Source organism: Talpa europaea (assembly GCF_964194135.1).
Source record: "Talpa europaea genome assembly, chromosome: 14".
NCBI classification, from domain to species: Eukaryota; Metazoa; Chordata; class Mammalia; order Eulipotyphla; family Talpidae; genus Talpa; species Talpa europaea.
Genome location: NC_140082.1, coordinates 28,700,014 through 28,716,076, shown reverse-complemented (window position 1 = coordinate 28,716,076; position 16,063 = coordinate 28,700,014). Strand labels below are relative to the sequence as shown.

Genomic DNA, 16,063 nt, shown 5'->3' with positions numbered 1-16,063 from the left:
CATGATACTGCAGGTGACCAAATTCAAATGTCATTTGAATCTTCAATATGGAAATATTAATTTCCAGAGCTGGAAAGAAAGACATTAAAAAGGAATTCACAGAAGCAATTTCAGACACACACACACACACACACACACACACACACACACACACTCACATCTCTTTTGAAACCTAAAATTTAAAAGGTTTGAATGAGAGACAGCTTACTATGTAGATGTTTTATGGTTCAACTTTGGTGGAACCCTACACACCCCCACCCCTATTTCAGCGCTCATTAGGTGGTGTGTTAGTTAAGAAACCAGCCATGATGTGAATTAAACTGATAAACATGTAAGTCTTCTGACCCACTGACATCATTTCTGCCCCCTACCACAGCAAGCCACTTTAATCGCCTGCAATGTAATTTACACGGCCCCTGGGTCCTGAATCATTTGCATAGGGAACTCCCCTCCAAGTCTGTGAGTTGTACTTGCGTAAGGTTGAGCTCAGATCCATAGATCTGAGGGGAATCCGGGTGCACACAGTACTAGCATTTGAGGTAGCAATTTCAAAAGCTGGCCCAAGGCATGAATGACAGTGCCGTCCCTTACAGCATTCACCCACAACTCCGCCAGTCCATAGAGAGCAACAGGAACCCAGTGCCACTTGCCATTTTTTGTAGCTATTCAAAATGGTACCTGCTGGTGTCACAGCACCTTGGATTGAGGTATGCTCTCTGTAGGCGTCACAACTCAGCCACCTGCTCAGTGAGAACAAACGGTCACAGAGGCGCTCTCCCAGATCAGCCACTCAGCCATGGGGCTGGAATGAGCAGCTTTGTTAACAACTCTTACTTGGGGCAATCTTTCTAATGAGTGGCTGCAGATGATTGGTGAACATGACAGGGAGATTGGGAATTTTTCCCCAAGGAGGGGATGCTTTCATGCTTCAAACCCCCATTCTAACGGTCTCTTAAAACATTGTGGTCATGCTCATTATTAGCAGGGGGAAAATGTTCAATGACAAAAGAGTCTATTTGTGTTGGAATCACTAGACAGAGCATCAAAGAGATGAGGTAAATCAAAGCCTTGCCCTAGTGGCTTTAACTCTTACTTTTTTTAAATTTCTGAATAAGAGAAGTAAGATTTCTACCATGATTTAGAACTTTTGGACCACCCATTTAGAGTGGATAGCAAATCCACTCTAAATTTCCTCCTCATCTGAGCTTTTGATGGGAAGCTCCCCTTTCAAGGCATCCCTTTCTCACATGAAAAAAAAAGAAACTCCAGTCAAGGAGAACAAGTTCCTGGAACCACGAAGAGACTGTCAGCAGGTCCCCACACACATTTCTAAACATTACAGGACCAAGTTCAAGCTGTCAGTTTAGTCCAGGGCTCTGGACTCTTTTTTTGCAGGTCTGGGCGCTCTCTGAGAACACGCTGGCTTCCAGAATGCATTAACCTACTTTTCACAGAGGACTCCCTGGCCTCTTGCTCTGAAGGGAAGGAAAGAGGATACACTCTGCTTTAGCTACGTTACACCTCCCACTAAACAGCATTGCAGCCTGAAAAATTGGTACTTCCTGCAACGAACAGCTCCAAGGGTTGCACAGACCCCAAGGAAGAGTGACTGCAAATCCTACTAAAATATGGCTGTCTAATCAACCGCGGGAGAATTCATTCACTAAGATTCCCATTGTCCACACTGACAGATGGTTCTCTCCCTTTCCTTCCCCTCCCCACACATTGCTGCTGCCTTTGAGGCAAGCCTATTCTTTGAGAGATCCGGTTGCGTTCCCTAGCCTAGTTCTGAAACAAGACAAAAGCTCCGTGAGGCTCCCATGCACGGAGGCTCCAGGCACCTCAGCTGCCTTGCCAGAACCTCCAAGCCGAATCAAAAGAAACCGGGATTCTCTCCCCTTACCTTCGTCCTCATCGGAGACAAGAGCCCTTCCATGGTGGCGGAATCCTCATGCCAGTTTCTCTCTTCTCTAAGTTACTCTCTCTGCGTGCTGTCCTTAAGCATCCCACATGGAAAAAGCCATGTCGGGAGTCCTCAGCGGCTCCCCTCTCCCTGGCGCTGCTGCACCACCACCCGGTCTAACTTGAATTCCCAGTGCCTGAAAAGCTCTGTTCCTGGAGAAGCCTGCTCCTCTCGCTCCTCGCCCTCTTCCCTCTCTCTTTCTCTCTCTCTCTCTCCTCCCTCCCTCCTCCCTTGCTCTTTCCATAATCTGCCTACAGCTCTGTGTGGATCAGGCTCACTTGATAAATGATCCCTGTCTCAGGTGCCACATTTGAGCCAAGAAAAGTGATCTGAAACAAGCCACAGAGGCAGCTCACCCAGGATGGGGTGCTGGGGGCTGAGCTTGCCCAGGGAACCCCTTGGCTCCCCAGGTGACTGTTCTCCCTGGGGCTGACAGCTAAAGGCACCCCTTTAGTTATTCATTCATTCCTCCTGTAAGAAACCGGCTCTGACAGCCATGGGTCCCGTTGCCACATCTACTCAGCTGATTTTCTGGTTTGTGTGCAGAAAACTGAAAAAGAAATCTCACCCCTTGGATATTTCTAAATACCCATTTGTGTAGCCCCGTGTTGACATAGTATCAACATCGAGAGTTAAGTATATATTTTTTGTTATTGTTGCTGTGTGACCAGATGCATATAGGCAGTCTCTTCTAGGAAAAGTTTTAGGAACATTTATGGACTATGTTTCAGAGCAGCTGAGCGGTGAATAATAAATATGTGCAATCCAGACTCTAAGCAAACCAGAATTAACTGTTTCATTCAGTAGTGTCAGTCACTTGTAAAAATGCAAAAAAAAAAAAAAATATTGCAAACACCTGGATCAGGGCATAATGAAATGGAAAACATGAGGCTTTCCTGAACTTTCTTGTGCTTGAGAAATTCTCTATTTGGAAATAATTTACTATCTCTACTTCAACTGCTGACTCCTTAACTATAGCTAAGAGCATCTATGCCACAGGGAAGGCTTTCCCACTGTATACATGATAAGGGCACACCCCTTGTGGACACATCAATGGTATTTAAAGCGATGATGCCCTGTTACTTGTCCTTGGATGGAACTGCTCGTCTGTCTGCTGTGTTTATTCTGCCTCTCAATATATCTCCAAGGAGAGGTGATCCACATGCTGTCCTCCAGAATAACACATCTGTATTGTACAGCACTCAGAGTCTACACCAATGAAATTATCCCCTGACTTACCTCCTCGACTAATCCCCAGTTATCTATCCTTAGTAGTTCACTGCTTCACCTCAGGTGCATGACTGTAACTTCCTTCTCACTTAACCAGATTTCTTTGACAAGAGTCTTAACATCCAGTGGCACCAATGCATTCATTGAGACAATACTCTGTCCTTATAGAAAAGGGTTTTTTTTTAAGCCATTTCTGAGAAATTCTGGACCTTGCTTCTCTTTTTATTGGCATAAACATAGTTTTTTTCTTAGTATCCTAGTATTTGGGGTCCCTTGACCTTTTGTTTTACTCATTCAGCCATTCAACAAAGAGTTGTAATGCAACTACTATACACTGGAATGGTTCTAATTTCTGGAGATACAGTAGAAATAGGATAGAAAAAGTCTTTGTCTCCATGTCCTCATGTTTATTCTCCAGCAGGTTTGATATAAAACTTAACCCACTCATCAAGCCTTTGCAGGTACCATCTCTTTTTTTACATCAACCTCCATGAGTGCCTTTATGTTTCTCCATAGGATCGAGAAACCCCTCATAGGGTCTGCTCTCCCACGCAGGCCCACTCTGCCTGTGTCCTCTGACTGCACTAGCTCCTCTCAGCTTTCCCTGAGCAAACTAAAAGCCTTTTTTCCATAAGGGCTCCATTTCTTCATTCCCATCTTTAATTTTATGCCTTCTCCTTTCCCCCAAGTCCTTCCTCTGTCTTCTCAAAGAGTTTAGTTTTTTGGTAGGGGAGGAAATGACCTCTATTTTTTTTTTTTTTTTTTTTGGCTATCTCATCTCCCCCACTTACTCGCCCTGGACATTTAAAGCAGGTTTTGCTACTTGCTTACTGCTGCAACATCACTCAATCCAGGCACCACATTAGCTTTCACCCTGTTTGATTCTTCAATCAATTTGTAACCCCTGACTAATAAAGAACAGATCATTGGATATGCAATTAACTCTTTCTATAGTGGAGATTTTTTCAAATGTAATTGATGAGAAGGAAACAGAGTTTTCACTAGTAGTGACCTCATTGAGCTGTTTGTGTCTTCATCCTGTTTGCCTCTTCAATGACTTGTATAAGGGAGAGCTGTTATGTGCTTCTGGTGTTGATGATGTTGCCTCTGAAATAGTCTGTTCTATTCTTTGTCCCTTCCAACTACAGGAAACCCTCTCGTGGCATCATCAGTCAGGATCACTTCTCAAGAGTTTTCTCCTTGACAGTTTTGTCTTTGGCATAACCAACCATCTTTTATTTCCTGTTATCCTCTCTTACCCTAAATCTCCTAAAGGATTAGTTTAAAGTGGGTAGAACAGAGTGACACTGTGTCAAGTTAAAAAGTAGTTAGACTGATACACATTAAGGCTAGCAGTTTTCTAAAAATTCTTATTTCCTAAACCAGATGAACTTAGAGAAAGGAATTTTCACTACCTTGAATCACCACACCACTTAGGGTAACTTCAACTTTTCTGGTTGTTTAGACTTTAGCCGCCTAGCCCCTAAAGTCTAGGATCATCCACTGTATTTTCTCAGTGATCTGAGATTTTAATGAAACTGAATGCCTGGGATGACCAGAATAACCCAGAACCAAACTGGGATTTTGGGATGATGTGGAGTTAATGATAAAGATGAAACATATGGTAGCTGTTAAATGCTTACCTTTCACTAGGTACTACATTAAGTGATCTTCACACATTAGCTCGTAGCAACCCTATGAGGAAGGGGCTATTTTTACTGCTATTTGCAGGAGTAATTTGCCCTCACAATGGAGCCACATTTAGCTCAATGAGGTCACTACTAGTGAGGACACTGTTTCCTTCTCATTCAATTCCATTGTGAAAAAAATCTCCATTATATAAAGAGTTAATTGCATATCTAATGATCTGTTCTTTATTAGTCAGGGGCTACAAATTAAACATCTGAACTGTATTAATTTAGGCCATCACATTAACTTTTAGTACCTCATTCACTTATGATTCACAAAACCTCAAATCAGTGAACATGTAAGACACTTATCAAGCACAAAATCTTGGGTTGAGTAAAGATAGTTATATGTGATGCAGAGCATGCCAGTCAGTGCAGTACCTGACATTCCAAGTCCTTCAAATACCAATTACCCCACCTCTTGTGTCCAAAGTATTGACATGTCTTTGGTGACAGGTGGGGGCAAGAGGATAGGTGATGGTGGGAAGTTTAACTGGGGCATCAGAATTGCAGTGTCCATGAAAAGTGCTCCTTAGATCATTAGGTTTCCTGACTCACTTCAAAATGCTCAATGTTACCAAATTATTCAGAAGTGTGAATGACAATTTCCATTTCTCCATCCCAGACTTGGGGGGCTCTCTGTTTGCAACTTCATGTTCCAAAAGAGTTTCCCTAGCTTCACAAAGGGCAGAATTAAGTTCTCCTGGAATGTACTCATCTTGGAAGAAAAGCTAGTGAACTATCACTAAGTTTGCACTACAGAGAAAGGGAGTCTTAGCTAAAAATCTGACTTCAGGAACTCCACTGTGTGAGGAGCTTCTGCCCTACAGTGGCCCACTCCAGGCCAAGAACCCCTCTTAGCCAGCCCTTGTGCCTTGGGCCTCCTTCTTTTTCTCTTTGATATGAAAAAAGAAAGAATTTCATGATAAGCTTCTTGACCAGGAGCTCCTGGTAATGTCACAACAGTCACTAGGTAGGTTGGGGACTGAGGCTCAGATTTCCCCACTCTCTGCCATTAAAAATGCTGATTCTTTCCATCTGCACATCCTTGCCACCTTCAAGGTTAATTCCTTTAGGCTCCTTGGAGCCTTTGGGGACCACAGCCAGTTGCATGACTGGGGTTCATTATGTGAGGATTGGATTGTCCTGCTTCATAAACAGTTTTGGATTTAGTAAGGTAAGAGGATTGTGGATTGTGATCTTACACCATTTGCATTTTCCCCTCTGTGAGGTGTCCATCACTCTTTATTCCTTATTGGAGAACATCATCATTTAGATTTAGACTTTAAGGTGATAAGGAATAAATAAGACCTTATTACTGGACTGGTTCCAGTTGTCTTGGGCAACACTTAGGAGTTATTTAGTTATGCCATAAGCCTCCTCTCTGCTTTACTCTCCCCTGCCTCTGTCCTTCATCTAAGTTCACACATATTTACTTTTCCTTTATAATGTAAATATCAAAACATATCACAGAGAAAACTCCCATGGACTACAACCTGAAGAGCTCAATGAAAATTGTTATTAACATGCAAAGGCTTGAATTTATGTTTGTATCTGTGTAAGGATAAGCATTTTATATGTTACTGCAATACAAAAAAATTATATAGCAATTGACATTCTTTCTAAGTGCATTCACATGTTACCTTTTTAAAACCTCACAATAATCCTATTAGGTATGCCAGGTATTAATTTCCATTTTGGGAGGCTGGAGAAGTGAATAGGGAGAAAGTAACACTTACTAAATATCAACCTTTTCTGGTCGTGAGCTACTTATCAGTACCATCTCATTTAATTTTCAAAGGTGTATTATTATCATTTCCATTTAACAAATGAAAAAACTGAGATTGACAGAATTAAGTGCTGCGGTGGGTTTAATCAATGAGTTTCCATTTTTGTGCATTTTGCATTGTGCCATTTATCATACAGAATTTGCCATTCTCCTTCTCTCTTTCTCTGGCAGTGTGGCTTGTTTGGGACAATGGAAGGTTGACAAATATGGTACAATCAGTAGCTAGAAAATTTCCATGGAAAGGACATCCCTGGGCTAGTTTGCTGATCCAAGGAGGAAGATAAGAGAAGTCTAGGTCAGCAAAACCTCAAACTTCTGAATGGCCTCTATCTGCCACTGTGTGGTACCAGGCTGTCTGTTATGCAGCAAGTGGACACAATGGCTGACCCAAGATCACAGGACTCCTGAACAGGAGAACCAGAACTGGAACCCCAGATACAGGTCTTCTACCTTCAAATGTCAAATTCTCTCTACTTTTCCACAACTCTGAAGGCAATTTGTGTAGGCTGAGGACATATTTTTGTAATTATTAAAGTATTTTTCAGGCTTCTGAATCTATCTGAGCTTCAAGACACACATATTAGTTCTTTAATGGTATCAAATACCAAATGTGACATCTACGACACTCCATTCTCAGTGCGCCTCCCACTATTCCATTTTAAAATTGCAGAAAACTAGGAAAAAGTGATGTTAGTTTCTGTGTCTTGGTTGATCAGTCTTTTTGTCTTTATGATCTTTCAGAGTCTTTGTCCCATTTTCTAAAGAACAGTGATTGCCTAAAGTTATCAGTGATCAGTGCAGCGGTTAATTGGAATTTAGCCCTGGGAGACTCCTTCCTTCATCAGTTCTTGTCTTTCTAAAAAAGTGCCACACAGTGGGAAAAACAAAACTGCATTTTTTTCATTTTTGTGCAAGCTTTAGCTGGAAACTGGTCTCTACCTACTCCTGGGTTTCATGAAAAAGTATAACGAACACAGAGACATTAACTTGCATGGTGTTTGAGAAAGGCATTTCTATTTCTTTCCTTTCTTTAAGGTTCTTGGTTTAAGTGCTTTTGGAAGGAAAAGAACTCAACAGCTGTGGTAGCTTCAGATCATTGCTCCAGTGTTTGCTTAGAAGACCTTCGGGAGCGCAGATGAGGAGAAAGCTGAGGGGCACCAGGTGGAAAGCAAAGAAGAAGCTGTTGACACTTTCCTCCTTTCTCATTCCCACAGAGGGTGCAATGGGACGCTCCTTTAACTCTCTCCATCCACTTCCTTTCAAAGAGGGTATTTTATTTACATTTTTAAGATCTGTTTCTGTTACTTATTTCAAAATTCTAAAAGAAGGTACTGAAGGATATTATGCAGGAAAACATTTCTTCTTGTTATTTTTCTCAAAATGTTCTGGAAAGTCAGGCCTTTGACAAATCACTTCCAAAAGCTGCCTTTAAGTATTTATTAAAATATGAATTTGGATGGGAGGGAAACGACAGGGATCTACAGAGATGGGAATCTACACGGTTTCTGTTTCTGAGCATTCTCTGAACACTCAAGCTCTATAAACAGAAAAGAACTTCTTCAATGAGCCTGCCCTGCACTCTGAGGGGTGGGGGGGGTGTTTGTGTGAAAAAGACCCACTGTGTTCATCTAAATGTGCATCAGGATGCACATTTATGTGCACAAATATGTAAAGAAGTGTCTGTCCATTTGAGCTGCTATAACAAAAATACCAAGGCTGGTGGCTTATAAACATCAGAAATTAACTCCTCACAATTCCAGAGACTGGAGGTCCAAGAACAAGCTGTCAGCAGATTTGGTGCCTAGTGAAGACTCACTGCCAGTTTTATAGACAACACTCTCCTTGCCATGTTCTCATATAGTGGAAGGGGTGAGGGAACTCTGGGGTCCTTTTTTACACAAGGGCATTAATTCTATCCTTTTTACACAAAGGCACTAATTCTACTTGTGAGGGCTCCACAAACCCTGATGGCTTCATCACCTTCCAGAGGCTCCAAATTTCATCATACTGAGGGTTAGTTTTCAATTTATGAATTAAGGGGTGGGGTGGACACAAGCATTCGATCTAGAACAAGAATCAATGAATATTGGTCATAGTTTTTGCAGAATTCCAAGGACTGCAGATGACATTGCTTGTAGATTCTAAATTATATTGAGGGAGAATTAGATAGAGGGTTAGACAATCAAATGGAATCAAAGGTGGTGGAAGTACCTGTTCACCTGGGATTGTGGGTTAGGCTTAATAGACATGGTTATTCTGCGGTTTCAAGGCCATACAGAATAGGTCCCTACATTGGGCTGAGGGTTGTCAAGATGGTGGGTGGGCATAGAGCACTGTGAGATTTGACGGAGAACTTCAGGCAGAGACACCAATGCGGACTAGGGAAATAGAGTCAGAAAATGATGTGATATTTGAGGACAAAGGTAAGAACATTGAAATATGCAGAGTGCTGATAAATGATCCTCAGGTTTTATGATTTCAGGTGTTGTTTTTTCTTAAGACTTAATTTGCAGCTCAATTTGTTTAAAAAATTTTATGCAACACACACAAATGAAATAATAGGCTTTGTCCACTTTATAGTATCAATGTTCTCTTGAAAAGTTGCATATTCATTTATTTCAAAGTCTATAGGAGATTCTTTTATATTATGAATGCATATTCTTCTAAGTTATTAAATCTTGCTAGTTAAGTGGGCAGTTCTTGATTTTCTCTTTAATTAACAGTAGTGAGATCTCCTAATAATGGATTATGTTTAGAATGTGACCTCTTGAACTATAAATATGCCTCAATGTGCATTATTTTCATACCTCCAAGGGGTTTTTCAAATCAATCCTGCATCTTAAATTTTGTTGGCCAGTTTTTACTTCAGGCACAAAGAAAAATAATTGCTTGATTCAATTTCTTACTGTGTCAGAATGATGAAATTAATGATAGATATCAGTGGGCATCAATGCTTGGAAACACACTTTGTTTTACAAATTGCATCTTATCCTTGATATTTAAATATATGCCTTAAAAGCAAAACTACTCTTTTTGTTCAAAACATAAAAAGAGGCATCAGTGCCTGAGGTCACAAATCTGTTGGCATTCTGACGAGACATGAACAATATTTTTGCCTCAATTCTAATAAAACATGATTTAAAAGATTCAGAAACGCAGCCAGAACTTGAGAAACCAAACTTGGAATGTGAAAAGTATTGACTTTAAAGCAATGGTAATTAATCATAAGAATCAGAAGAAATTATGAGATGCAGAGTCCAGCTCCAGGAAAAACAAAACAAAATCTTCTTTTAAAATTTTGATATGATTTCCAAGCATGGTCAAAGAATGACAACTTGGCCTGGAGAAAGGAATTGGGCCTTTGAAGACCAACCAGATCACCAAAGTTCCCATACACCGGAACCTACATCTTACGTCTAACTTGGTGAATAGATGTGCTAGTCTATTAAATACAAAATGGGAAAATTACTAGTTCTCAAATGTTCCAAAACCTTCCTGGAAAAAATTCTCCTCCAATTTAAGTGAATTAATTTGCTCAACACAGACTGAACTTCCCTCTTCAAGGCTCCCCGCCCATCTCCCAAGGGGCCTCTGGACAGGCACACATGTGGACATGTGGACAGGAACACATGCTCAGGTTGGGCAAGACATAACTTCTTTTTCTCCTCTCCATGAAATAAAACTCCTGAAGTTTCCTTTCAAAGAAGCCCAGATGTGTGGCTCATGGGCTGTGTGTCAGAAATGAAAGAAGAGAAGCTTGGAGAATAAAGACCCATTTTTTTTAAAAGGAAATGCTGGATTTCCTTACTGTGTCCTCATGCAAGGATCGCCGCAGCTCTGTGGGCATAATGGAGCATAAACAAACATGACCACGAAAGTAATTTAGGGTGTTTCCTTTTCATGTCTGAATATGTTTAGACAGTTATACAACCAGAGAGCTTGGAATGAAGGAAAACAGTGCCCAGGAGAGAGGAATGCTTCAAATCTGGGTCGCTTGACCTTGATTTCACTTACTTTTTCTTTGTTAAACTAACCCAACATCATTGCACATGTTAGTCAGCCTCCGCCTGAGTCATGAAAGGTTTTCCCTAGGAATACAGGTCAGAAATAAGCTTCCATTCTACTTTTCCTGTTATGTGTATAATATGGTGTAGCCTCAGCTACTGTGGGGTGTGATCTGCATGTCTATTTCAAGAAGCCTAGGAGATACCATTCATTTAAGGCTCTAGCTTCCTGGGAGACACAGAGGATTTGGAGAAGGGTTCTTTTCATTTCTTCACTTAGCCCTAGACAGCCATAGGATAGGTGGGTGACTTAACCCCAACATCTATAGCATGGTCTTGGGGAAAGATGCCATTCTAAAAAAAAGGAAAGTACTGAAGGTTAGAAATTTGCAGAGGCAGACCGCAGAGTCCTGGCAAGTCCTATCACACTGTGAAATTTTTCTGATCCAAGTTAACTTCTTGAGATCTCAAGTTAAATCTATAAAATCAGAGAATTAAATTACTAAAAGCTCATAGGTATATTCAGCAGGAAAACAAAAATATGTGCAATGTATGGAGCAAGAGTATATATACCTCATGGGTAAGAAATTGCAGAAACATCAGTTTGCGTTACAGATTTGTCTGGCTGTAGTAAATGACACTGATGTTACAGTGTCTGTCAGTGATGTGCTCAGGGTTAAACACGGACATGAGTGGCACCTGCACCAAGAGCTGGCAGCCGTGGTGGAATATTTCCAGCCTCAATGTGAGAGCGGTGTCAGCAGTAGTTAGCATCAGGGAGTGGTGTCTTCAACAGTTCTAGAGGGAGGTGATGGTGGCAGCAGTAGAGAAGGCTGGTATCAGCCAAAACAACACCAAAGTGTAATCCAAACTAGTCTTGGAAGGTGTGGGGCTGAGCTGGGTGGGACCCAGCAGAAGCAGGGGTGGCCAGGTTCCCTGCGGAGTGGGATAATGATAACGGCAGCAAGGCAGAGTCAAGCTTAGCCAACAGCTTAGCCAACCAGTGTCCAGGAGTACAGTGAGAGAGAACCATTCTTGGTCAATGGTGATGACAGCAGCAGGGACTGAGGATTCCCTGCATAGAGGCCATCATCAGTGAAGTAGTGGGATAGGCAGAGATGTGGGCAGGACTCACAAGGTAGAGTAAAGGTGGTATGGTAACTTGCTGCTCTTTTATTCAACGGCACCCACGGGAATAAGCTGTCTACTTCTTCCCTCTTAATTATATTCATGTATTCATGAGGGAGGAGAAGGTATTCACCCTCTGAGACTACGGCTGTTGGGGTGAGTCCCAGGATTTTTAACCAGAGGTTTCAGCAAGGGCGACTGTGGCCTATGACTGTTCAGGGTGGCCCTGGATGTCAGCTGCATCTTTAGAGGATAATTTACAATAACAAACAGCTTACATTCTATAAATATAAGGATGTTACTTCTCAAAGGTCTTAGAAGCCTAATTCTATGATACACAAACACAGGCTATTAGAGGTGAATTCTATGGCAACTAGTCCATTCACTCATTTCACACATAAGTAACTTGAGTCCCAATAAACTTCCTAAGATTACATAAATCTTGAGGCTTCCTAGTCTAATGTTCTTTCTCCTCTAACATACTACATACCTAGGATACAGGCCAGAAGATGAAAAACTGAGCAAGATTCTGCCCCAGTAGTTGTACAGAATAACAGGAGACCAAACAGAAGGTAGTCAATGGTGCTCAATTCCTGCTATTCTGTAAGAGAGAGGATAAAATGTGCCACTGGCCTTCTGGCCTATGGCAGAGGGCCTCCCAGTTCCCCATGAGGAAGACAAGATGGGGGGGTTGGGATGGGGTGCTGCATTCAAACAGCCCCCTCAGTGCAATTTCCCCATCACTAATATTTTATCTGGAAGCTATTGCCACATATATGTGCCCTCTGCCCCAATTTTATGCATCCAAACTCAACTCTAACCTTTCTCCCAAATAAGCACCTTCCCGGCCTTATTCTTCTGGGTCTACCTTATGCTCACCCGTGCCTTCCGCATCCACTCCAATCCCAGGATCTCATGATCTGACACTTGGGCTATTTCAGTGGTCTCCTGCTTGCTCTTTTAAATGCTTTTAAATCATGCAATTGGGACTATAGCATTCCCTCCTAAAAATGTGCACGGTTTCCCACTACATGTAAATAAAGTTCAAGTTCCTCAATTTGGTTTTTAGTCAGCTGTCATTGTCTTTCCTATTGACCTACTCTCTTACCAAACTTATTCCAGCATTCCCACTTCTAAGCCACTACTGCCACTATTCCAATTTGCTCTTCTTATCAAGACTCTTCCCCCTGAACTAAGCAGGGAGAACTGAGATAAAACAGGCAACAGGCCCAAGGCCCATTACCTAATAAGAACCCCATAAATACTAGCTCTCCTCAAAATCCATATATGTTCCTCCTCCTTTAGGACACATTCCCTCAACCCCAGCTGACTTCTGCTCATCTATTTTATTTTTAACATAGGTTAACTTTGTTGTTGTTATCTTTTTTTTTTTAAGATTTTTTATTTATACAATAGCTGGGGTACAGGCCAGAGGTGTGGGAGGGTGAGAGGATTCACCAGGGACAGAGTGGGGAGCAGAACAGGCAGACAGACTGAAAGCACTGCTGAGGGGAGCAGGGGGCAAGACAGGAGAGGTCTGCCGCGCCATATGGGAATCTCCCTGGTGGGCAGGGAATCAAACCTGTGCTGCAGAGGCTGCAGACGGCTTCATAGCACTGTGCTCAATCTGCTGCACCATCAGGACAGCCTGAGTTATTGTTATCTTTTAACATTCAGCTGAATTTTTGACCCTAATCACAGGTGTTAAAACTCCTTGTATCTCTTTCCCCATGCATAGTGTCTTGCAGATAGTAAGAGCTTAATGCCTTGTTCTGAGGATGCTGCTGTAGCATTACTAGTGTCATCTTTTTAGCTTCAAATAGTTTATATCACTCCTTTACCTTTTAATCTCCCATAGAAAAATGGCAAAAAATGCAAGAATTTTAGATGAAGAAAGAGATAGGAGGAAGAAAACAAGTATAGACAGTCCGGGACTTAGGATGTTTTAACAGCAGTTTTTTTGACTTGAAGGTGGCGTGAAATTGATACACATTCAGTAGAAACAGTACTTTGAATTTTTAATTGAGGCCTTTTGCTTTTCACTTTCAGTAGATTATTTAACACATTATATATGATATTCAACACTTTATTATAAAGAGGCTTTGTGTTAACTTTGCCCAACTGTAAGCTAATGTAAGTGTTCTGAACATGTTTAAGGTAGGCTAGGCTAAACTGTGATGTTTGGTAGGTTGGGTGTTGTAAATCCACTTGCAACTAACTATATTTTCAAATTATGATAGGTTTATTGGGACGTAATCCCAGTCATAAGTCAAAGAAGTTCTGTGTTTATTGACTACCTATTATATACAAGGTAACATTATTCTTTTATAAATGTCGGCTCCGATAAAGAAGAAATATTATAAAGGACAGAATTGATTTATTCAGGATAACAAATGTTAGTGTCACCACTAGGACTGGAACCCATAAACTTCTGATCCCTCTGAAAGACAGTCAATGTCAAGGAGAGCTTAAATGGATCTTCACTTTACCTGATGCTCATTAGTGAGAATGATGGTGAAAGTGTTGGGGAATTGAGTCCTACTCAATAAGGAAATATTTACAAATTTAATGAGCGCTCAAGAGAGACTTGTGTGGGTCTTACACTTGTAAGTTTCATGGTGAGCTCCCTACTCGAAGTTAAGACACATAGTATTGCAGCACTTCTCATGCATAAATTTAAGGCAGTTGGGGTTACTTGGACATGTACATAACCTGAATCACATTTTATAAAGTTTTCTAAACATTTTTGTAGGCATTAACATTTGAGTAAAAAGAAGGTTCTGGGGCCTTCCCGGTGGCACAGCGGTTGAGCGCTGGGTTGCGAAGCTGCCCTCAGCCTCTGCAGTGCCGGTTCGATCCCCGGCTGCTCCCCGGCCACCGGAGGAGGCTCCCACATGGCGCGCAGACCTCTCCTGCCGCCCACTGCTCCCCTCAGCAATGTACTTCGGTCCTTCTGCCTGCTCTGCTCCCGGCTCTGACTCTGGTGAATTCTCTCACCCTCCAGCGCTTCTGACTGTACCCAGTGCTTGTATAAATAAATAAATAAATATTTAAAAAAAAAAAAAAGAAGGTTCTGGTCATCATTCCCATTACAAAAATGGGAAAACTGAAGTACAGACCATGACAGTGCTCTAACAAATGTTTCATGATACAACAGCATGCCCCTGCCCTAGTATATTAGTTTGTTCTCATCCTAAACTCAAAAAGATAGACTTTTCATGGCTAATGGCAGTCACATTATTCCTTATTTCCTAGAAGTTGCTACCTCATTCTTGCTACCTCTTTTCTCCATATAATTAATATCATTTTCTCGCTGGATATCTATCTCCACTCACTATCACAAACGTTGGCAGCAACTTCGGAGACAATTCGACATCACAATAGAACGGGGTCATCTGCTTGAGGGAATTTTATTTAGATGGACATACAATTCATGAAACAAGACAGTTGATATAAAGCAATGGTTCATTAAGCAAAGGCTGATACCCATTGTAAGTGCCAGCTCACAGAAAAAAGGTTATTATGAGATGGCTCCAGTTTATAAGGCTCAGAAACAATGCTAGTAACAGTCATTCATTGTGGCCCCTAGTGTCTTTCTGTAACATTAATTAGGAAATACCATCAACTGCTTCTCTATGTTTCCAAGCAAGCCATCAGGAATCATGTGACTACACAGAAGAACAAAAAGTAGCATCAGGCTGTTGCTATGGAGACTTAAGAACCATCTGAATTGCTATGGCATCATAAAAGCAAAATTCCAATCATCAGTCTTTAACTATAGGGCTGTTGAAATCTATCTCATATTTTTAGAATGTGTGACATTTAACACATTGACGAATATTTCCAGCTTCAGAACACATTCTCTGATTTCATATTTTCTGATTTTTCAGTTCAACTGGCTGGGTTTTTTTTTTTTTTCCTCCTGGTAAATGCTCCATCTCCTTATGAGTGATTGCAGCTCTCTATAGACTTATTTCCTAGATGTTGTTTTTTACTTTCTTTATCTTTTTCTCTTTATTCTATAATTAAAATCATTCTCTCACTGGAGAACTATACCACTCCCACAAGACTATCCCTAGTTAGATGTTTCATATCCCGAGTTGAAATATCATCCAGGTCTTAATCCCCACAGGTCTTAACTGATCATACATTAATCCCTAGTTGCTAATAATCAGCAGTTCTGATCCCCAGCCAAAGGTGCTTAGTTGCTTTCCTACTGGTTCTTTATCTCTGAAGCTGCCATCCTCTTATCATCTGAGGT

At 41.3% G+C, this 16,063-nt stretch overlaps 1 protein-coding gene across 2 annotated transcripts in view; it reads right to left on the bottom strand.

Annotated features, from left to right (window-relative positions):
• The window catches only part of FRMD4A (FERM domain containing 4A), a gene marked incomplete at both ends in the record, with an annotated part of 535,058 nt that overhangs the window by 410,034 nt on the left and 108,961 nt on the right, over positions 1–16,063 (bottom strand). The window contains one exon of one of the 2 annotated variants that reach the window (XM_084253888.1): positions 1,904–1,936. The exons of the other annotated variant lie outside the window; for it this stretch is intronic. Coding sequence (XP_084110014.1) covers positions 1,904–1,936 — 33 coding nt within the window. Of the gene's footprint in view, positions 1–1,903; positions 1,937–16,063 lie in introns of those variants that run through there. 2 annotated transcript variants of the gene reach the window in all.